General features: G+C 46.7%; 8 protein-coding genes across 8 annotated transcripts; 4 read left to right on the top strand and 4 right to left on the bottom strand.

Annotated features, from left to right (window-relative positions):
* Positions 1 to 840: 840 nt before the first annotated feature.
* On the top strand, positions 841 to 2,408 carry FSUBG_13701 (peroxidase family; the record flags this gene model as incomplete). The annotated part of the gene is made up of 2 exons (XM_036678621.1): positions 841 to 886; positions 937 to 2,408. The coding sequence occupies 2 exons, from the start codon at positions 841 to 843 to the stop codon at positions 2,406 to 2,408; spliced, it is 1,518 nt and encodes a 505-aa protein (XP_036530841.1).
* A 732-nt stretch (positions 2,409 to 3,140) lies between these two features.
* Positions 3,141 to 3,599, bottom strand: FSUBG_13700 (uncharacterized protein; the record flags this gene model as incomplete). Its single annotated transcript, XM_036678620.1, has 1 exon — positions 3,141 to 3,599. The coding sequence occupies one exon, from the start codon at positions 3,597 to 3,599 to the stop codon at positions 3,141 to 3,143; it is 459 nt and encodes a 152-aa protein (XP_036530840.1).
* Positions 3,600 to 8,298: 4,699 nt separating this feature from the next.
* Positions 8,299 to 9,288, top strand: FSUBG_13699 (uncharacterized protein; the record flags this gene model as incomplete). Its single annotated transcript, XM_036678617.1, has 1 exon — positions 8,299 to 9,288. One exon carries the CDS (start codon positions 8,299 to 8,301, stop codon positions 9,286 to 9,288), a length of 990 nt encoding a protein of 329 aa, XP_036530839.1.
* A 1,142-nt stretch (positions 9,289 to 10,430) lies between these two features.
* Positions 10,431 to 11,638, top strand: FSUBG_13698 (cellulose-binding GDSL lipase acylhydrolase; the record flags this gene model as incomplete). The annotated part of the gene is made up of 4 exons (XM_036678616.1): positions 10,431 to 10,621; positions 10,675 to 11,210; positions 11,257 to 11,507; positions 11,558 to 11,638. The coding sequence occupies 4 exons, from the start codon at positions 10,431 to 10,433 to the stop codon at positions 11,636 to 11,638; spliced, it is 1,059 nt and encodes a 352-aa protein (XP_036530838.1).
* A 2,006-nt stretch (positions 11,639 to 13,644) lies between these two features.
* On the top strand, positions 13,645 to 14,493 carry FSUBG_13697 (uncharacterized protein; the record flags this gene model as incomplete). The annotated part of the gene is made up of 1 exon (XM_036678615.1): positions 13,645 to 14,493. One exon carries the CDS (start codon positions 13,645 to 13,647, stop codon positions 14,491 to 14,493), a length of 849 nt encoding a protein of 282 aa, XP_036530837.1.
* A 350-nt stretch (positions 14,494 to 14,843) lies between these two features.
* FSUBG_13696 (acetylxylan esterase) lies at positions 14,844 to 15,596 on the bottom strand (the record flags this gene model as incomplete). The annotated part of the gene is made up of 1 exon (XM_036678614.1): positions 14,844 to 15,596. One exon carries the CDS (start codon positions 15,594 to 15,596, stop codon positions 14,844 to 14,846), a length of 753 nt encoding a protein of 250 aa, XP_036530836.1.
* A 984-nt stretch (positions 15,597 to 16,580) lies between these two features.
* FSUBG_13695 (plc-like phosphodiesterase) lies at positions 16,581 to 18,257 on the bottom strand (the record flags this gene model as incomplete). The annotated part of the gene is made up of 2 exons (XM_036678613.1): positions 16,581 to 17,935; positions 17,987 to 18,257. The coding sequence occupies 2 exons, from the start codon at positions 18,255 to 18,257 to the stop codon at positions 16,581 to 16,583; spliced, it is 1,626 nt and encodes a 541-aa protein (XP_036530835.1).
* Positions 18,258 to 21,138: 2,881 nt separating this feature from the next.
* Positions 21,139 to 22,052, bottom strand: FSUBG_13694 (Rtm1p; the record flags this gene model as incomplete). The annotated part of the gene is made up of 2 exons (XM_036678612.1): positions 21,139 to 21,833; positions 21,893 to 22,052. The coding sequence occupies 2 exons, from the start codon at positions 22,050 to 22,052 to the stop codon at positions 21,139 to 21,141; spliced, it is 855 nt and encodes a 284-aa protein (XP_036530834.1).
* Between the last annotated feature and the right edge of the window lie 217 nt (positions 22,053 to 22,269).

Below are 22,269 nucleotides of genomic sequence, written 5' to 3'. Positions count from 1 at the left end.
CTATATATATTTATTAGTATTCTTTACCTTTATACACTAAAGGCTAAAGCCTCTTTTAACTACCTATAACCTTACTCCCCTTATTATAATAGAAATCTAGTATCCTTAAAGACAGACAAATAAGTTAACAGAGGCTGGGCATCTTGGCGGTGGTTAGTCGCAAAGATTGCAGCTATTGTTATAACAGTTAAAGTGTTGGGCCAACTACCTATGTCGAGGTATTGGGGGGTTCTACAAATGTAAGAAGTATTTACTTAAGATTAAAACATTAATTACCTTGAACTTCTGCTTAATTATAGTTAACCTCATGATGTAATTTAAGTAATGATTTAGGGGTTGGTGTTGTAACTTCTGTGCGGTTGTGTTTAGGGTAGTGAACATGGCTCGTCAAAACGTTCGCCCACTTCTCTTGTTTCTACATGAGCGCTTGTTATCTTATCTTAGGACATTCATCGGCAACATCACGCAAGTATTGTATTAAATCAATAACAACCCGTACAGTAATTACCACCACTAGCCTCAGATAATATTTAAACCCTCACCATGGCTCGCCGTAGCCGACAGCTATCAATGTATGTTAATGGTCGGCTCGGGGCCTGCATCGCTCCCCTGTCGTGCGCGTATAAAACGCGACGCGCCATGACGCCTAACAATTCTACACTATTCTGAGTCCGTCTTAGTTCAGCTTCGGCATAACTTCCTTCCGCACCAATTTCGAGCAAGGGTCAGTCTTCACAGACCTCCTCTTTTAAGGCTACGAGTTCCACTTAATCTGAATAGTGCTTACAACAAATAACAAATAATAAACACAATTATCTCGTCTTGACAAAATAGCTCAAAATGGACAAAAGATCCGCTGCTGCATATACCTTGGTGAAAGGAACAGGTATGGTCTCAGCCGGTATTCTTCCTCAGATTAACTAATTTCATCTACAGGTTCCCTACAGCGTACGTGGTACCTTTACCATCGCCTGGGTATCTGGTCCAACATTCTGGTTTCTGCGCGATATACCAGCGCCAATGGAGAAGACCTCAGCAAAAATGCCATCATTGGAGCACTGCGTCTTGTTGTACAGGCTCATCCTGCCTTATGGCATGTCTTTGTCCAGAGACCATCTCCCAATCGAGGTAATCACGAGCTACACACCGCTAGGCTGCACGCTATCGACTTGGAGAAATGCCTCGAATTCTTAGATTGCGACCAGAGCAATCCTGAGGTCACTTCTAATGATCTTGAAAGAGCCCATAATGAGTGGTGGTGGACTGCTGATGAACCCGATCGCCCATTGTGGAAGCTTCTTGTCAAAGGAAACAACATTGTCTTTGTCTATCATCATTCCTTGGGTGACGGTATATCTGGGATGGTCTTTCATCGTGAATTTCTCGCCGCGCTTGATTCCCTCACGGCCACAAAGACTATGCACATCGCGCTTCCTGATACTCTCATTCATGCAGACGAGAACGTTCAACCCCCAATCGAACCGGAAGACGTTTGGGAAGGGAAAGACAGCATCTTAGAGATAATATGGACACAGGTAGTGTGGCTGTTTGTTAAGCTATTCTACGGCAACAATCGTATCTATGGCGATCTTCCCCCATCTAAGCCTCACCTCAAGTCTGCAACTGCAGTGGCAAAGCCAGAAGAGAGAACCCTCACACGCATTTCGTCGTATCGTATCCCAGCAGAAGACATGTCTTCAATACTCAAAGCATGTCGCAAACATCAAACTACCTTTACGCCTCTGCTCATTACAATGTTTACCATTGTCCTTAGTACTGAATTCTACCCGAACGCAAAGATAGGAGCAACACGGTTCAATTTCGACTTGAGACCCAGCCTTCCCATGGCTCGTGTTGGTGGGGGAACAGGAAATGGGACGTTCGTGAATGCAGCAGGAAGCTGGCAGCTCTGGCACAAACTTGGACCATTCCGTCAAGTCCTGGTCGGAAACGATGCCAAGGAACCTTCGCTCGACTCCCACTCTGTATGGAAGCTTGTAACGGACTATAAGAAAGAGATGACACGTGCTATTTCTGGCCAAGCTATACGTAACTGGATCGGGGTGAAGCGGCTGGGAACTGACTTGGAAAAAGTGGTTGACAACGGATTTCCATCCATCTCCCTTCTTCTCAAGCCGACTTTCAGCGTTTCTAACGTTGGCTCCTTCGATAATGCTCAGGTGGAGTTCGATGGGAAGAGTACAGGGCTTTGGCGGATTGATGATATGCAATTCTCAGCTGGAGCGGTAAATGGCAACCAGGGTACACACGGGGCTATCTTTCATGTTTGCGGTGTCAAAGGGGGGGATACAGTTATTACCGCGACTTATGAGCATGGGATTGTTCCGCGGGACATGGCCGATCAGATCCTGGAGCGTACCGTTACTAGAATGCTTCAGATAGTCTAACATAATATGCGTTCTTGTGTCCAAATAACCTCCTATATCTCATGGCTTGGTCCGCCTTTATTTTATCCGTTAGCTAAGCGCCATGTAAATGGCCGACGCACTGGGACGCTGAAACCAGTTCAGTCGTTGTAATCGCTTTTGAGATCTAAGACGTTCATTCTGCTGGCTTTGTTGTATAACACAAGGCATTTACATCCGATTCTACCTTCAACCAGCAGCAAGAGGATTAGTTGCCACTCTGGAGTCGCAAACGTCTTTGTAGGAAAGGATCATCCTTACCGTATTCCGCATCGGAGTCTCGAAACGCAAGCAACAATCGGCACATGCTTACATGCCCTCGGCCCTTAATCAAGGGCCGTTCTAATTATAGTTAATATGAAGCTAATTCAGACTCCCAGGACCTTCTTTTTCTCTTACGCAGTCCATCAGCCAGGGCCAAGACTGTGGAGATAGCAAAGTCATGGTAGTGAAGATTTCAAGGTCAAGAGGCGCCCACGGATACGTACTCGTGTAGAGATGCAAATTGGTGCCATACATGATTCGTGCTAGGGTGGCAAGAGTAAGTCTGGATTCAGGATCTGAATATCGACGATTTGCAACGTCAACAGCAAACACTATTTACATTCCAACACGTTACTACTCTATTCCTGTATGTATTGCTTGGTAATGGGCGGAAAGCAGAGCTCCTCGAGATGCTGATAACCTCGCAAAGTCAATTCCTCAGACTACACTTCAGGCATAGTCAATTTCTCTCTCCTCCCCTTCAGCGTAATACTCGTGATTGCCCATAGCCTCTGTCTCAGCCCTAAGAAACCCGTTTATTTCTTCTTCCTGAGGACTTGGGAGGTCACTGGATTCAGTGTAAGTGTAGCCGCAGCGCCGCTTCCGTCTGGCGGAGCGTCGGAGGCTACTGCATGCTTTGAGTTGTCTTCTTCCATTGACAACAGTGAAGTAGTAGACCTCGCGCATCTTGCTGCGCCAGTACTCGAGCATTCTCTTCAATTTCTTCCTGTCCTTATTAAGCCAGTCGGCTGGATACTGCTCTTCTTGCGGGTCAAGAAACCTCTGTTGGCACACTGCAAAGTAGTGCAAGTCATCGTCATGCAAAAGGCTGTTGAGCAGTGCATGTCCAGTATTGCTGAGACGTTCGAGTTGACGTCCACGTCGATATATGTCCATGCGAGGAGGCATGGCTAGTGTTCGTCAGTGAAGAATAGGCTGGTAATTGTTGAGAGTAGTTTTGGACAGATGTGTGTCTGAGGCAGTTGGGTGGATGATGTGGATGAAAGGGAGAGAACTTGGGGGGAAGAGAAGATATTTAAATGGTAGGTATTCGCGAATGCATCCTGAGTTCTAGTTAACTTGTGCAAGCAGTAAATTCAATATCGCGCTTTCTTCTCGTTTGTCTACTAGGCAACATCGCAACAGGCTCTTTGTTGACCAAGATGTCTGTGAAGAAACTACGAGCTACGAGGAATATTCACTCGAAATACTTCTTCAATACTTTCTTATGTGAATGAAAACTTGACATGAACCAAGCTTCACTATGAAGGCGGCCGGCGGGGGTAAGGCAGCCTCTCTTTCAACAAGCCATTCACCTTTCTAGCCCTTTGTCACCCATTACTTCAATCAGGGGGTTTCTTCAATTCACTGGATCAGTAAACCATTTCCCTTTGTTCCCACAGAACTGTATTCTGAGGCAACTATCTTTTCGGTTTCCAATGCCATTTCCTCTTATGATACCACAGAGTCATTGACTTTAGTTAGGTGTCGCAAGAATTGCTAGCGTATTTGACTAAAACTAAAAGCCCTTATCATATGTCCCAGTAAGTGCCATTACCCACGAAAGAGCAGCATGATATACCGGTAACAAGGAGAACCACGATTGAGACGTTGCCTTTCGCCGCCGGCGGCCTATACCATTGCTCAAGGCCATAGAGTTTTTTTAACTTGCATCGACACGTGGAAGTCCAACAGGTTCCTTATGATCTTATTCTGAAACACTTCTGAGTAATTCAACCATTGATGGATGTCCAATTGTCCATACTTCTGAGCCTAGGATAACAATCCGTGTCCGTCACATCCTGTAAGATTAGGCTCCATTCTCTGTCATCAGCACGTTCTTCAAATTCGCTTAGCAGCACAATATCCTCATGTTGCCCTCCACCAGCTGCTCATCAAATTGTCGAGTGCAACGGCCACGCGTTCTGTGATTTCAGTTGCTTGGAGGAGCTCACTCGCCGTTTGCACACTGTGATGTGATTCAGTGCATACCCTCCATGTACGTCTCAGTACCAGTTCTGCGTGTTCCCAGTGGTCCCCAAGACGCAGCCTAAAGCTTAAACCTATAGGCCACAGTAATCCTCTAGACATCAAGCGGCAATATCAACAAGGACGTAATGCACTGTAGTGCTTCTTCGCTTGATCCAAGCCCCTTTGAAGGAAGACAGTGGCGAGCTGAGATGCTAACTTTCTTGTCAGTAGAAGACCCAATGTCGATGACCCTAAAGTAGGCTAAGATCCCCAGAATCCACTCCAGGAACGTCATACAGATCTTGTAAGGGAGTTTGTCGTAAGAGTTGGCCAGATGGCGATGGAGTTAGAGTCTGATTCACCATGACTTTAGAAAACGTGAGCATTGTGCTTCCTACTAGCCAAGCTAAGGACATTTTATGCAATTTCGCACTCTGTTGAAACAATCTTCCATGCTGTGAGTTCGGTTGCGAGAGCTACCCTTAGTAGTGTTTCCGCACTTCTCAATTCAACTGCCAGGTCGTATTTCAATAACGCTACCCATGAAACCAGGAGACCTTCTATGACCGTGTGGCTTTGCCGAGCCCATGTCCACTCAATATCAGGGTGACGGAGATGTAAGGGAAAGACTAAATTTGTAAACTTGTTATTGTGAGGCACCTAAGTAATGATCTCACATTCATAGCTCCAAGACATAGACTTGGTGGTTTTCCAACTTTCCTTTACTCCGAACCCGTATAGACATATAATATTTGATGCAGATCCAATGGCGAAGGCAAGACTCCGCGCAGTATAGCAGTCCTAGTCGATATCGTGCTCGCTTAGCTAAGTCCTACGAGTCGCGTACCGTAGTTTAGTATCATCCGTACATTGGCTGCCTTGTCTTTGTCGTCATATGGAGAACCTGCCTTCATTCACTCTCTGTCGTCGAGTACTCCAGATACTCTCCATGGAGACAAACCCGAGAGCACCCCATATTTTGTGCCGCTCTCGATGGTGGATCTGCGTTCAGTCTAGCCAGGTCAAGACGAAGTTTAAGCCAGTCTAGCTCGTACCCAGTTATGATGAGGCGAATTTGTGCAAGGTAATTGTCATGTGGTTTCAGGCACTGCATTCGAAGGGCCACTTGTACGAACTCATAAGCAGAGTTGCTCCAAAGTGAGCCAAAGAGACTGCGAAGTGCAGGTCTCGTAAGCCAGTGAACTTCAATGTGAATCCCGTGACGGTGATGTTAACAGCCGTCCAAACAAGTAGTTCCGAATGGTGCCATTTCTTTTACCGAGGTGGTATACTGCTGCAGGGCTCGTTGTGATCGCTGTAATAGAAGGGAGTGAATACCTGGCCTCCAGGTACTTGTCGACCGGGCTGTACCCAATAAATTGTGGGCGGGATGCTCCGCTTGGTGTTCTTCGAGGATGGCCTGTGAAAAGCTGTCTCCTGGGTGTTCGTCTCTATCAGATAACCTTAAAGGAAGATGCCCAAGGATAAAAGAACCGTGCCGGTCATTAGTCAAAGGATAGACGTAAAGTTCCGGCTGTGTCCCTCCTTGATCCCCTTGAAGCCTGCAGATTGGGTGCATATCGTCTGAGATAAGGGTGCAGCAACTCCAGCGAGCCTGCTTAGAACTTAATTAGGCTGCTTCATGCTTTGCTTGGAATGAGAATGGCAGGAATACCCATTCTAGCAATTGCCAAGCAATAAAATTCATCGTGGTGTTATATTGGATGAAATACGAAGCTTCCGTCTCTATGTTTTTGATGGTTCAGGTGGTGAACCGTATTGCGGAACGTATATCGATACCAGCTCAAGAGTAGCACATTAAACTAGTTACAAAGGCATTAAGGATTTCTCTATCTCTACAGTTTTGCTGATCTCCATTGCGCAAGAGACTTACTATCTTTCCATAAATACGAATAACTATATGCTAAGTTATTCTTGTATGAGCGGTACACACTATGCTGAAGCCTAAAGCTATGTATATCACTCTACTGCATCGTTACTATTTTTTCACTCAATAACGCGGTGATGTTAAATGGTGAAAGGCAACGTATCACCGTCTTTGTTGTCTAGTCTGAGGTATCTTACTCTCTGCCGTACAAATACATGGACGTTCCGGTGGGAAATTGATACAGATCTCAAGTAATGCACAATATAGTTCGCAAGGTAATTTAAATTGCAAGGTGTATGAGCTTGTTGTAGATTTAAGTCTTGTAATTTATCAATCTAAGCTAAGTGGAACCAGATACAAAGAGCCTAATCACCATGAACCGCATTCAACTATTAGCAGCACGACAGTAGCCTTGTGACTAACGTGAGAACTTAGTTAGTTAAGTGGAAACAAAGAAAACAAAAAAGAGTGACTGAGTTCGAAATAAGTTATGACAAAACAAAAGTGAATAAGCTGAGTAGGAGCCTTAGGCCCGTTCATAAAAGCCGAGAAGGAAATGTGATAGCGAGTGAAAAGGGTTCGGGCGAGTTACAGCATCGACAAACTAATACCGGTAGCCATTTTAACCTCCACGAGAGTGGCCCCCATGGGTGTTCATGTTTCCAGTTAGGACCTTGAACAAAGCAACAACAAACATGAACAGGATCAAGCACATGGTCCAGTACAACGCCCTGCAGCAGCGCCCAAGAAATCGCTGCACAGAATCGTAGATACCCAAGGCAGTGTTCACGACAAAGTCCTTCAAGCAAACACAGCAGAACATGATCAGGAAAAGGAGGGGCAGAGTGTTGGCAAAGTCAGACACTGGGGGGTTGGCCATGGTGAGTATTGTGTGAGTGGAGGGTTGATGTTGAGGGATATTGGTGGGATCGCGGTTGTGACTTTCGTGACTTACAGATGCTGGATCAGAAGAGAGTTCCTTGTTTGGATGGATGATTGTATGCAGAGTGGTGGTCGGGTCCAGCTCTATATACACCCTCGATTTGCCGCAATATTCTGTTAAAGTGTAAAGGAACATAGCACGGTAAGGTCGCTAAAGCAGAACACAACTGCCCCTTTTCCCAAATAATAGTTAACCTTGTCATGTCATCTATTCTGAATCTCTGGGCGATGGACATACCACACTGTCCATGGTGAACAAGATCTTGTTCTTCCTTGCAAAAGTTTCGATTTATGTGATAATAGTATCGATCACTAAACGAAGCGATCAATTGGTGTGTTCTAATATTTGTGGACTGTTGAACCTGTGAACAGACCCTGGGGCAGAACCCCAGATCCCGACCCATTCTCTATACCATGATGGGATGCCCTGACATTTGGGCAACAGACAACATCAGGGCCGATGTATTCATTAACAGAATACTGAGTTTGTCGTAGATAAATGAAACAACGTTAGCTTGGTGCTCGAATCTCAGTTTCAGAAACTCGGCTTGGCCTCGAATATCTTCGAGTAACTTTTATCAGTCGTCTGGATGACTTACTGAATAATACCAAGAACGTGTAGTAAAGGATATCCAAGGTTTAGAAGTAGCTGATTAACTTTGGCGCCTCAGAGTCAGCATGGCAAGAGAAACTGTAATCACTTAGAGTTTTCTCTGTTCGTCATATATATCTTACCCCGCCTGCCGCACCCTTCTATTTCGACTGACATTTTCTCCCATATTCTCCCCCCACCATTTTGCTATCGCCATGGCGTCGGACGCATTGGAAGCCTTGGAAGCATTGGATGGCTTTAGCTACTGGGACAGTGATGGCTCCATGACTGCTCCCAAAGATAGTTTCATTACTCTTGACAAACATCTTGGGGAAAGGCATAACATCGTCGCGTATCAGGAATCATTACCCTTTCTTGTTTTGGAATGCCACGGCGGTCCGCCTGACGACCCGCCATTTTCCATGGCTGGGGCCATTGCCATTTGGGGAGATGCCGAAGACGGCTTCTTCTACCCTCTCGTCGGAGACTTTGCGGATGGCGAGGATATCGAAGTCGAGGATGATATCATTGATCAGATTGTCCCGGTGGATATACCTTCCAAAGACATGATCCTTCATCTTGCCAATCTTTGGCCTGAGTGTCACGGCATCGCTTTGCTATGGGATTACCTGGTAGTGGAGCTGCCTCTTGTCAGTGCAGAGCATCATTCGGAACGGCTACAAGATCTCCCCGGAGGTATCCATGGGTGTTTTAGGATCCAATACAACAATGGCCCGTTAGCAAATGCAGAGAGCTCACGCGCGCCAGATCTCAACCCGGGTCACGAGAAGCTCTTTAGAGCCGCTGATCACAAACTTGGGGATCTGTTCCTTGCCGATTATGCCACTGGAGTGACACAAACAGTATGCTACTTTGGGCGACGATTCACTTTCGGCCGGAAAAGGGATAACCCTCACGATTTGGAGGTAGGAACAAGCCAAAGCAAGGATTCAGATAATGGCGTCAAGTATATCGCTTCTGACCAAGCTGCCTTTATGTCAAACACGCCTGAAATCGCAACGCGCTACGCGGCGTCTGTGCCTCTTCGGAGTCGCAATCAATCACTCCAACAGTGGCGCCAGCCTCCACAGCTGTCTGCAGAGGGATGCGGCATTCTCCATTTGACCAATGGTCAATTGAGGAACAGGCACCGACTCGACACTTTCATCATGTACGCCGACTCGTATGATACCGAGTATCATTAACAAAGCTGAATGGATTGTGGTGGAGGTGTCAAGCCCACGCCACCAATGACTACAACTCAGTCTCTGGTCGCATGGGAAGCAGGAAAGTCTATCTCGGGCGGTGGTGCACGTGGTGGTCGTTGCCTAAAGTGTGTTTTAAAATGTCTGATTTATTAGAGTTGTCGGGCTATAGCCCTATCGTTCCATAGCCAATAGCTAACAGCCCTTGACATCACTACAAAGTTCAATATTTAGGACTCGTGACATCTAGCACAGAGCCCCGCCTCTACTCAGTATCTGAGGGACAAACCAGTGTTTGAGAAGCATTGGCGTTGCAGACTCTGCCGCCACATTTCGCGTGGTCACAAACGCATGCAAAGGAACCATGTATCAATTTAGCTTCTACTCACCGCGCGACTTCGTTAATGTTTTCTGAAGTCGATCAGTCTTTGTAGAGGTAATATCTTCGCCTGAGGCAATACAAAGACGCTACCGCGCATTAGATCGCATACAAAGCACCTAGATAAACACGGTACCATAATCTTATTATCTGTTTTCTGTCGATAAAGGGTCTTTGTGCCATGCTTCAACTATTAAATATCTTCATCGGTGGGAGTTGATTTGGCACGAATGGCTGGGCGATACATGAAGAGCGAGCTGGGGTGATCTCTAATCTGAAGTGGCTGGTATTCGACGAACTCTGGCCTCTGTGCTCACTAACTTGACTTGCAACACCAGATATACCTTATTCCCCAGATCGCGTCAATAACAAGGAATGCGGAAGATGCTTTGCGAGTCAGAAATTATCACAACACGTAATTTCCGGAATTCGGGTAATCGTGCCAAGATGCAAGGGAGAGCATTGGCCCACTATCAGGTCAACTATTGTTTATGCATAAAGAGGTGAGACAGGACGTTGATAGGGCTAATGTGAACAGGTGTTCAAATGTGGGGCCAAGCTGTTTATCGCATTCCTTGCATTGAGACAATTATACCATTCGGACGGAGACTTGAACAAATGCTCCTTGCAGAGGAGGCTGGCTGAGACTTACTACGAAAGCCACATGGGAAGGGAGGATGAAGAAAGGGGGATAAAGAAAGACCTTGGGCCTTTCTGTCGCACCATCTTGTTCTTCCATTAGCAATGTCCTAGAAAATCAACAATGTCACAAGACAAGGTGTCAGCGCGACTTTTGACGGCGGCTGTCTTCATAACCGGAATACTTGTCTTTCTTGCACTTCCCTTCCTGCCAGGGAGGCCAAAACCCCATGTCGTGAGGCCAGTGAAGATTTCGTTTCAGGCGGAGGAGCCGAATGAGCCGAATGAACCAAATGAGCGTTTCCTTGTCGCATTGTGAGCATCATCTTGGATTCGCAAGATTGAACAGTTTGCTGACACCATGGAAGTGGGGATTCCTACAGTCGCAGCGGCTTCCGAACAAACTACACGTATACTAGGACCGGACCCGGAGTGGACGACATGCAAAGGACAGAAAGACCAAAAGGCGACCGTGTAGAGGCACCCAGCGCGTTGAATCCAATTGGTAATCCAGCGTTACCAGGAAACACATCGTCTGGTGGTTACAACTGGGCTACCTACATGGCGACTGAATTTAACACTACGCTGACTCTGGCGTATATCTTTGCCCGATCAGCGGCAGTAGTGGACGGGTTGATAATACCACCGAGGAGCACAAAAGCGTTCTCATTTGCGCAGCAGATCGTTCACTTTCAGGATGCAATTGGCCATCGACCTCACTACGCGGCCTGGACGTCCAAGAACATAGTGGCGACAGTCTGGTTCGGGTTCAACGACTTGTCTGTTGTGTCGCACAAGAGAGGCCAGGGCGCTGTACTGGCGGCTGCAAACCGACGTATCTTTGAGCTATCCCAGATCCTCTACGATACCGGAATTCGTAATTTTGTCTTTATCGAAATCCCACGTGAGTAGTCTTTTCTCTTACCTTGTTCCATCTAACGAGTATGTAGCCAAGGAATTGTTTCCTTCGCATCAAGCACACAAGAACAATGACACGCATCATAGCTATGAGATGGTCTCCTACGCTGTGAATCGATGGAACAGCCTTCTAAGGCAAAACACTGTTCGCTTTCGAAAGGCCCATCTGGATGCAAAGGTCACGTATGTAGAGATATGGGACATATTCTATGAGGCTTTCCTACGGCCCCAAGATCTGGGTGCACCGAACTCAACTTGCGTCGACCCCAGCGGCAAAGGTTGTGTAAGTTATCTTTTTATGCAGAGCTATCTTCATGTACTGGCTTCTTCAAGCTATGGGCCAATACAGGGCATCCCGGAGAGAAGATTCATCAGCTCATTGGCGCTAGAGTAGCTGAAAAGGCCTGGGGATAATGCTTCTATATAGACTACAGCTTGTTATCTTCCAGTTGTAGGTACATATTAACTTAAAGACATTACACACTGCGTTATCCCAAGTGTTACTTGGAGTACTGTTTCACAGATCACGCTATTTCGTCCTTGGATAATTTATATAAGCGATATTGCAATGTTGACTTGTCCTTTTGTTGTAGCCTTGCTAAAGTTGACTGCTAGAGAAACCGTACAACTTCAAAGAGGTTGCTGAATTAACCGTCCGCATTGATCCATCACTTCCTCCCACCGAGCACCTCCCAGGTTCCACGTCAACACCTGAAACCCCAGCTTCTCAACGATGCTGAAGTCTGGTTTCGGAGCATCAAAGATATAACAAGGACGGTCGGTGTATCTTAGACCTTCTTGTACCGCGTCATCATACCTCTTCAACCCCTCGATCAAACGATTGCCTGGGGCAATAGCTTCGTAATGCATGCATACCAGTTGCAGATCGACAGCGTTTTCCTCTGGCGTAGCCCATTCCCCAGGATCTAGGTATCTCCAGTGATCGCAGGGCTCATGTACCGGGCACTAATTTGCCTTGCTATGGCGAATGCGGAATCTTGTGGACTCTGGGTCTCCACTAAATCTAGTGATGAAGCCCCAGGAGAAGCTTCTTCTTGATTGCTCGGCTTTCTGCACCTGGCAATATCGAGAATCGAGGTACGGGTACTTTGTATCTTTGTCGCCGGGATTGATTAGCATAGTGGCCTTGCTAGGTAGAGGCTGAATAGCCTGCTGGGCCAGCCCCCATTCGAGTTGGGCGATTATGGCCCGATCATTCGCCAAGTCATTCAGTAACTTCGGCTCAGCCTCCCGGACGCATTGCAATATTTCCTCAAGAATATTCAGTCTCGAGAACATATATGCAAAGGATTGTTCGTCTTGTAAGTTCCACGCTCAATCTCCTTGGTCATACCATCTTCGATTGTTTTTCTGTGGTCCCTGAAGATCGAGATCTTGTTCTCCAATTTTGCCGCTTTGTCGGTTAGATATTCCATTTTTTGGCCAGTCGCAGGATAACAATACAAGGACTGACTACCAGGAAGACTCGGCTACTTGGAAATACAGCCAGGCACTTACTTAGCTCAGTTGCTAGTTAGCGGTTGCCTAGGAAAGGAACCCTTTTATACATGATAGTCGCATCAGAACGTCAGATTAAAATCAGGTGATAAGTGTTCAGCTACAAAGTGTCGTCCTTGTTAACAGCAGTGAGAAGGAACAATTACTTCAAGGACTTTCTCGTAAGGATCGTTCATCCGAATAATAGCTCGCTATCTTTGTCATCGCGGGCACTAGGCAGCGAACACGAGATACGGAACAGTGGAACAAAACTCAGGTGATGCTCCAATCGGTCAGTAATGAAAGCTGTACTGAATGAGCTGGGGCAATGGGACCAACAAATGTATAAATTCAATAGCTGCTAGACTTGGTATTTGAGAAAAGAGAGAAAAATTAGAATTAAAAGAATGATTGGCCTTTCGTTATGGTATTTTAGGTCTGTGCTGCTGCGTTCAGGTACATGTAATCCTTATCTGCTTATCTGCTCTCCGCTATGACCCCACTGATCCGATTACGTGAACCTGAATCCAGGCCAAGAAAACACCAAAATCCTACCTAGCATCATCAACGCATCGATTCAACATCCAAAATCCAAGTAACATTGATCATCAAGCACCTCTTGTCGACTGGACGCGAAGTTCATTCAATGACTGCATCTCGAGATGAGCACTACAGTCCGCACGCAGAACAACCCCAGCCAGACGCGTCATCTGCATGGCCCCGTCTGTTTCGCGTCATCGTGCCATTTGTATCGCCCCGCGTCTACTAGACTAATCAACTGCAGACAGCCGACATAATCTCGTTGTCGCCCGCGGCTGAAGAAATTAGTTACAGCAACCAACCGCCCGCCCTTCTCTTCCTCACCAACATTACTCATTAGTCATCAGCGTCGCGCAACTCAACTAGCGCGACTTGTCGACACGATGGCGCAGAATGAGAGTGGCACGCCGAAGGGGGACTCGGCCGACATGGATGAAGTTGTCAGAAATCATCGAGATTCCTCGGTTGAGTCCTGCATCGTCCTAGCTATTTCGACAATCGTCGCTCCAGCTCAAACGAAGCAAACCTCAAGTTCTGAGGCATCTACTAGCAAGGAGGATACTACGCGACCAGTGGAGGAACCAATTAAATCAGAACCAGAAGACCCTCCCGACATGCTGATGTCGTTGTCGACGGTTGAGCCCTCTGACCTGTGCGAAGCAAAAACTCCCGAACCACTGGACATTCCTTGCTACGATCAAACGCAACAGAAATGTGAGGCGCCACCAGTTTTATTGAACTACGACATTTCTCAGCAAGAGTTTGAGAAGCCCACAGTAGAGGAGAGGCCAGATATACCTGTAACGGAAGATACACCAAACTCTATACCCGATTTGAGCTTGAAAAGGAATGCCCAGAAGGCCACAGCTACATATCTCGAGACAATGGCCGTTGAGAACAAGATTGCCAAAGAGGAGGAACTACAGAAGAAGCTACAGGAAAAAATGGACTACAACTATAATGCCATCCTCGATTGCGATGTCAGTATTGGCGTTGAGCGGCGTGCAATCAGCAGAGCAAAAAGCAGGAGAAGGCCATTCTGGATCCCATGGTTTATGGAACGTCAACGCTACCTTACGTCCAAACGCAAGAACCTTCTGAAGAAGAACGCTGAGATGGAGGGAATCAGGAAGCGGCGCTGCAAGAAGCTGGAGGGGCTGGTGTCTGAAAAACGGAGACTTGCGGAGGAGCTAACTTATGACATCTCAACGAGACATATCAAGCCAATATAATACAAAATCCTAGTTGACTTCAGTTTTTGGAAGGCAATATGTACATAGCCCTAATAAATAGTAAAATGGCGATTTGGTCAAGACAGTTTCGGGAAAACATGGACCTGCTGTCCTACATCTACGGAGTCTATCTCATACAAAGATGCGAGTTACTGTGATTCGTCTGCCACAATCGCTTTAAAACTGCATGGAAATCCCCAATCGATTCGCACAAAGCGAGTCACAACAGCCCTCAAAGAGAAGAAGCTCTAGGGTGAGTTGATTATAGTGAGATTTGACTGAGGATCCTGTGGTCAGGATAACATTCAAGTCCATGCTGAATACTTCCCCTGAAAATCGTCCTGCTCGTCTCACCTAAAAAAGAAACCGCTTGCGCGGGTTTTTTGAATGGCGTCAAACCAAACATACGCCATTTTGCTGTACCCATCATCGTTGGGATGGGTGCCATCCATCAAATCATCGAGTTTGGGGCCTTTGTTACTGTACATATCTGCAAGGACTATCCTTTTCCGCTCGGCTTCCTTCAGCATAACGAGATCTCGGAGATGGTTATTAATGTTCAGAACTCTCGAATTGACTTGCTCATCCGCGTTTAGTAGTAGCGTTGATAAGATGACGGTAGAGAGGGGAGAGGCCTTCCAAAGATATTCGAGAAGATTGTCCATTCGCTCTCGGAAGGCGCCGAGCTCATGGCTCTGGATACAGTCGTTGGATCCGGCGTTGATTGTGAAGAGGTTCGGGTTGACAGTCGCGAGCGATCGTCTCGCTCTACTCTCAATCTGGTCAAGTCGATAGCCACGCCACCCTTCATGTTCATTGTTATGCATCGACCCAGCCCTGCGTGAACCAACCATGCAGACTTGATAGCCATTGGCAAGAAGAAGATCTCGCAGGACTTTCCTGTATCCATTCCCATCTGAAGATCCAACGCCATATGTAACTGAGCCTCCTAGCGGCATTAGGCGTAGTGTCACATCTGGTGACGTTGCCCGTGTGCTGTTATGAATGGCAGGCGCTTGGCCAATGATGGTGTGGTGTCGGGAAGGGCATTGCCCTGCGCGAAAGATGTGGCATGACCGAGATAATGATGACCGCAACAGCATTGTTTAGGCGGCAAGGAAAGCAGATGGGACGGGCTAGGTTCCTAGGTGGGAGAAGAGGGGCCAAAGGTCCCAATTGTATAAATGTCCTCATCGACTAGACCAAAGCATTTACCTATTAAAGGACAGCCATATAACAGTCAATGAACGGATTAGCAAGCAGACTTAAATGTACGCGATTGTAACATAAAATAATGAGCGCAGATAAGCAAAGAATAGGCCAATTCTCTTTCTTGTTTCCTCTTTCGATGAGTAACAAGAGGTCATGGGTGTCGAAAGTTGGGGAAATGCTGGATATCATTAATAAGCTGGGCGGGGACCTGGTCACGACGCCGATGTCCAATTAAATTGACTGAGATCAAGCTCGTCAACCCGACTCCTCCAAAGCCAGCCTTTGGGAAGACCAGCGCAGCAATTCGGGCTCTGCTGCCACACTTTTCGCTGGGAAATGCAAACTCGTTCGGCTGGACACATTGGTGACAATCTCCAGGGCTGGCATATGGATCCTAGACTCAAATGCGGCACTGAATGACTCATCAAGAACGCCTCACTACTGTTGTGTCGAAAGTGGCTGTCTCGGCCACTACGAGACGTGACCGAAAGTGGGGTCCCCGGAAGAATGACACTTCGCCGAACCTACCAGCTACATCAGTACTTCCTGGCCAGAAGGTGGACGTTAAGGCTGCAATGGCACATGATGAGGTGAAACCACTTACAATTATCATTTGTTTGGTCTGGGCTGTTGGTGGGATGAAACCCGGAAGCATGATCAATTGTAGGAGGGTGATACATATGATGTTTTACCTTTCATATTATATGGGATACGGCAGTGCTTTCAAAATGACTAACGTGCTTGTAATTGTTTCGGCACGAGCATAACAAAAATCCTCCTTTGTCGTTCTCTCCAGCTTCTTATATCTACCGTACCCAGACCCCATTCTCGTTATGGTCAGCTTCACACTCCAGCCGTCATAAGTCGCAGGTCAATCACCTCGAATAAGTGTCATTCAACCAAGGCAGAGCATCCGACCCTATTAGCTTTGGCCTCCTCTCAAAGCTCTCACCGTAGCCATCTTGCCCAGCGCTCGGGGTATGGATATCACATAGCGGAGCAAAGTGATAGTTGATTGCCATGGCTAGTGCGGCCAAGTCTCTATTATCAGGATACGCATCAACGCTGATAATATTTGGATATGTCGATGCAGACATTGCTGGCCAGAGCAACTCAATGAGGGCTCGGTTAGCCATCTCGGCATTATGAATGAGAGGTTTCATTCGCTGGGTCAGGATCCAGGAGAGAAGAAATATCTTCGACTTTGGGGATTTCCGATGTTTTTTCATCTTGGTCAACTGATCGGCGGCCATCTTCTTCTGGGGTTTTGTTTCGGCGTAGTGGTCGACTAGAGGAAACTGAGATCGTTGGAAGAACCCCTTTTTTGCAAACGCAGAAACGTCGACTGGAGCTAGCTTGATAGACTCTTGGGAACCGTTGTAATATTTCTTATCGATGACATCGTCTATAATGATAATAACGGCTGCACGACCAGGGATGAGTTGGGAGACCCGGAGTTTCGTAAGGTCACGAACATAGCTCCGGTTCTCGACGCGGTAGTTGAGCTTTTCCAGCTTCGTCATAACCTCATTCCATTCTCTCTGGGTCATACGTGCGTTCTTTTTGCCTTTGAAAGTATCTGAGTTTAGACCGTGGCTAACATTGATGATGATAAGCTCCTTGTTGCTCTTGGTGAAAGCGTTCACGTCCGCAATGATCTTATCGAGGTACTCGCCATTGCCTCCATGCCAGTTGCCCCAACCAAAGCTAAAGTGGCCAGTTGCCCACTTGCCCCCAGTCTTGGAAGGACGGAGGTCCAGCCAGCGAGCACCGTTTTTTAGTTGCTCTGGGATGTGGAGCTTCTGATTTTGGGCGTTCGCGGGGGTGCCAAAAAACGACCGTCTATGGAACCAGGACATGCCTGAGTTGTGTGTTCCGGGTATGGCCAGCTCTCGCAGTGTGAGACACGCGATACGGGGGTAGATAGAGTGCATCCAGTCTTCAGGAGGGTTGCTTGAAACAAGCCACGGCCAAAGTGAAGGGTTTTTAGGATCATTCTCAGAGCTGGCGATGATAAAGGGAACGTTGTTATCCCAATGCCATGCCAACTTGTGAAACGAACCTCGTTTGTTGTTGAGTGTCTTAAGCTTTGTGAATCGGATACCAGCCGTCTCGGACTTGTATTTGAACTCGAAATCAGGATCGCCAGGCAGGTCTTTGAATTTGTAGCTTGCTTCACCAGCATCGTCTTTGTGGCCTTTGCCCTGGATGTAGATTCTATTGGATGTACCTAGTACCCAATCAGTTCAGCCAATCTAACGACAAGAATAGTGGTTCTTACCTGGCTTGATGGTTTTGGGAAACTTGAATTGATTCATCTGGTAGCTTACGTTTCTAGACAAGGTCATTTTCCAGGGTGTCGCGTTGACAAGAAGGAAATATGACCCAACCTTGTCACAACGGCGCTCAAGTCGTTCCAACACATGATTCCCCGCTGTTCCAACATTTGAGCCAGAGCCAGCATCAATGGAATGGGTATCTAGCTCGGTTGGCGGTGCAGCAACGGTGAAGCTAGTTAAAAGGGAGACATACAACAAGAAGCGATGTAGCATTATGAAGTAAATCGAACGCTAGAATGAAAAGAGGAAAAAGATTATTCTGGTAAGTCACAGTCAAAAGCAAGAATTGAAGACACATAACTGGGAGGGAGGGCATCGCCGTCTTTGAGGGAGCTCATTGTCATTTTAATAATGTTTTCCGTGCCCCGATTGACTTCACCAGCACCCACTTTTGGGAGATCACGCTTCTTATACTGCAGGCCAAAAGGCTAAAAACGTACGCTGCCAGGATGGTGATGAGCACATGATATTCTTTTTCGCAGCACCAAATTCTGCCCAAAAACGTGCAGAATTGGCAAAGCCGCAATTTACCGCGCTGGTACAACGAAACTGTCGCACGATTTGATCACATTGGCAAATTTAAATTGATCATGCTTCAAGCCACCAGAGATATAAGCGGCAATTGATGGCGCGAAGATTTGTAGTAAACGCGTGGGGGTAGAAAGAATGACTGGGCGCGTAGATTGCAGGGCCCTGGCTGTCATTTGGTGGTGGAGGGGGACTCATTGCAAGCGTGACAAGATTGAGGGGTTGAAGGAAGCCTCAGGCCCCGCAAAACGGCCAAGAACTTAAATTTGGATGTTTGAGTAATGTACTTCGTGCCGTGGCTGACACGCAAGACGCGGAAAAGTCAATCTGCTGGAGCTGAATGGCAGTCCATGATCGCATTTCCAGTCAAAAAAGCTTCAAGGAATGACCTGAGAGGAAAAATACACAAACGTTGACGAGTTTGGCCTGCTGAAAAATTTAACAGCTTATGACTCTATTTCTGTCTTTTTTAAATTTAACAACGTTAACTGGCCAAGCTATCCAACTTTCCCAATAAGAACCTAGCAAATTATTAACTACTTCTACAATATCATATCCCCATCCTTCTATAAACCAACAGTCATCAAGTGCATGCAATATACCTCCATAGAATGCATATAAGATCAAAGCTGGGGGCTGTCTCTGATGAAGCAATGGAAAGTATTCCTTGGGGGCTAGACCAACAAACGCAAAAGCTCCTTGCCAAGATCTATCAAGATCCCCAGTATGTTTAGTGGCTTTATCAGAAAATTGTTCCATAAAGAACCGACATTGCCTGAGAGCCTGAAGAGCCTTTTCATATATCGGCGCATCATTACTATTCTCCCAGATGCTCCTCAACTTACAGAATTGCTCATCTTCAGCATCGGTGGCTTCATCAGGCGGTTGTATTTCTTCGAGGTTCCCGACCGACAGGATGTTTTTTAAGGACGTGGAGCTTGGGGTCTGGAAGTACTCATACGACTCCAAAACCGTAACAATGCCTAAAATCATTGGTATAAATCCTAGGCCAAGGATGCGATCCCCTCGAGTACCCCAGTCAAGGTTGTCACATAGACTTTCACCCAGTCGGCCAGAGACACCAAAGACATATAACAGATTCAGGGACGACCAAACAAACAAGGCCTCAGATATGCTATCGTCGCTCTGGGCTATAGCTTCCCTAAACCCTTTCAGGCCTTCGTTATGGTAATGAGCAGCATTAGCGATATACCGAAGCCTCCTTTCAGGGTTGAGATACGCCATATGAGCAGCAGTTAGACTGAGAACAGCCTGCATGACAAAGGGGTGCTGTAATGCTAATTGAGAGAATCCGACTTGGCAATCAGAAGCTAAGCTCGAATTCTTATAAATATCCAGACTAGTGTAAAGAGTCCAATGCTGGAAAAGGGCCATCTCTTCAATGCTAAAGATGACGGGAGCTTGTTCGCATAATGGCGTCGTGGTTATAGCAGGGGATGGAAGTAGAGAGAGATTAGGGATTGATGAGGAAGGATGACATGAGCACTGGCATTGGGACTGGTTGAATGGCTGTCCGGGTGTTGAAGTTGAAGTTGAAGCTGAAGCAGGCGAGGCTTCATCGGCGTGTTGGCTAACTGGCGAACGGCGAAATATAGATTGTGGGTATTGGCATTCGACTCCCCATCGACGACAGGCACGACACTCCGGTTTCTCTTCGCTGCACTGTTGTATCACCAAGAGTTAGCAACACTTTCCGACATTACAGCATATTCGCCCCCAAAACCATATGTAGTGACGCACTTACTTTAACCCGGCGTCTTCTGCAATCCAGACATCCAGACTTTGTTTTCGTGTGTGGTCGTCGCGGTATCGAGACGACGACCGTGGATTCGACATCACTAGTCTGCGTACTCATTGCGACGAAAGCATAATCAACGAACTAGCTGAAACAACCTCGAAGGGTGTAACTGAAAGCGATGGGATCCGCGTAGCGAAAGTTTGGTAGGGGGGTCGGATGGAGGCTAATGATGAGATGAGATAATTTCGTGTGTGCGCGCGGTGGAAAGCGAGAAAAGAAGACCAGGAGCGAGGTGTTGTTGAAGTGGGTGACGAAGCTATTAGATAGGAGACTAGCTTGGAACTGGGCGAGGTAGAGCGAGGTGGAGTGAGATTGTGACTTTTGCGGGATAAATAATTTACCGAGCTTATTAGTCTGTGTCTCCACAAAAGAATGGATTTCATTTTTGTACGGAGTGCTAGGGTAGATCACCATAGCGCAAATGTGTTGGCAGCTTCTTCATGCTGCCACAGAGTGATTCAATTCGAATAAGAGGGATAAGTTCTAATTTATGCAATGGCTTTTGGAGAATCGGGAAAATTCTCTCGGCGTAGTCTTGATCTTTTCCAGGCGGCCACCCGCAGGACATGAAAGTGCATGCAGGTCGCCACCAGCGTATCCAGTGCGATGTAGAAGCTTAAGTGGTTGTCCAAAAAGAACGTAACCAAAGAAAAAGCAGTGTAAATAAGAAAAGGAGATACAAATAGATCCTTCCCACAACGCCAAAAAGCGTTCATCTTATGCCATGCCAATCCAACTAGGCATCCTTTACTGCGATTCAAGTTCCACGGTGTTGAGAGATGAGAAAACACCCCCCTCAGAGTCTGGCTTCAGTAATTGTGGTTGAAGGCTTTCGAAATACCACGCAACCAGAATAAGCATGACAACTGCCATCAAAATTGCATCGAAAATATATAAGAATATCTCGTGGGAGATGAGATACCCAGCATTGCCCTGCAGATATTCAACAACCCTGAAGATGCTACGGATAAGAATAAGAAGACTTGAAACGTAAAGGACATGAAAGTGTCGCCTCCAAGGTGTAGTGACGTTCAATGATGCAGCATTATGGGATTGGTAGAGTTGATAACGGTAGTGGAATAGGATAGATGTGCAGATAAAGAAGCCAAAAAAGGCTATCTGCACAAATAAACCAGCAACAATCATCTTCTCACCTATTCTAGACATGTCTAGAGTTCCCCCAGACTGAACGCCTCCACCACCTGCTTGGAGAGTAAAGGCAATAACATCGCCGGTCACGAAAAGGCGGGTAACCCATTGAACAGGCACTAATGACAAATGCACTGCATCCAGAGTTCGAATCAATCGGCCGAGGATCATATAAATTGAGGCAGCAAAGAGGGCGGGAGCAACCAGAATCGGGATAGCTTGGATAACATAACCAGCAATTGACTCCTTATCGTAGTGGCCCCATATTCTGCCGGCATACCCAACGACTTCGACTGTAATATGTTAGCTCGACCAAGGCACACGAATGGCTCCAATGTCAATGATGACCTACAAATGCCTCCAATAGTGAACGCAGGAAAGTAATATGCGCGCGCTCGAAACAGGCGCCAAAGATGAAGACCAGTAAGAATTCCAAAAATAACCACGCTGATGATTGCAGCCGCAAGGGAAGGAGTGTAGCGGTAAAGCTTAAAATCGTACTCGTCGGCCATTTTCGGTAGTATTCGGCGAATGGCGATGTTGCTGCTTCGATTACACCGTATGGGATGGGCTCGGTAGCTTGAAATGAGTGATCAAAGGCGGGTGATGTGTGAAGTGTAACAGGGCGCGAACCGCTTAAATAATAAGACTCTTGCAAATCTAACAATGCCATTTTCTCTTTTGTTCATCAAACTTTCTTCAGGGCGATGCTGACGTAGGTCCAAGCCC

The sequence above is a fragment of the Fusarium subglutinans genome (assembly GCF_013396075.1).
Source record: "Fusarium subglutinans strain NRRL 66333 chromosome Unknown NRRL66333_c0000380, whole genome shotgun sequence".
In the NCBI taxonomy this organism is placed as follows: Eukaryota; Fungi; Ascomycota; class Sordariomycetes; order Hypocreales; family Nectriaceae; genus Fusarium; species Fusarium subglutinans.
Note: the sequence above shows the minus strand (reverse complement) of the source record. Positions and strands in the feature narration are given on the sequence as shown.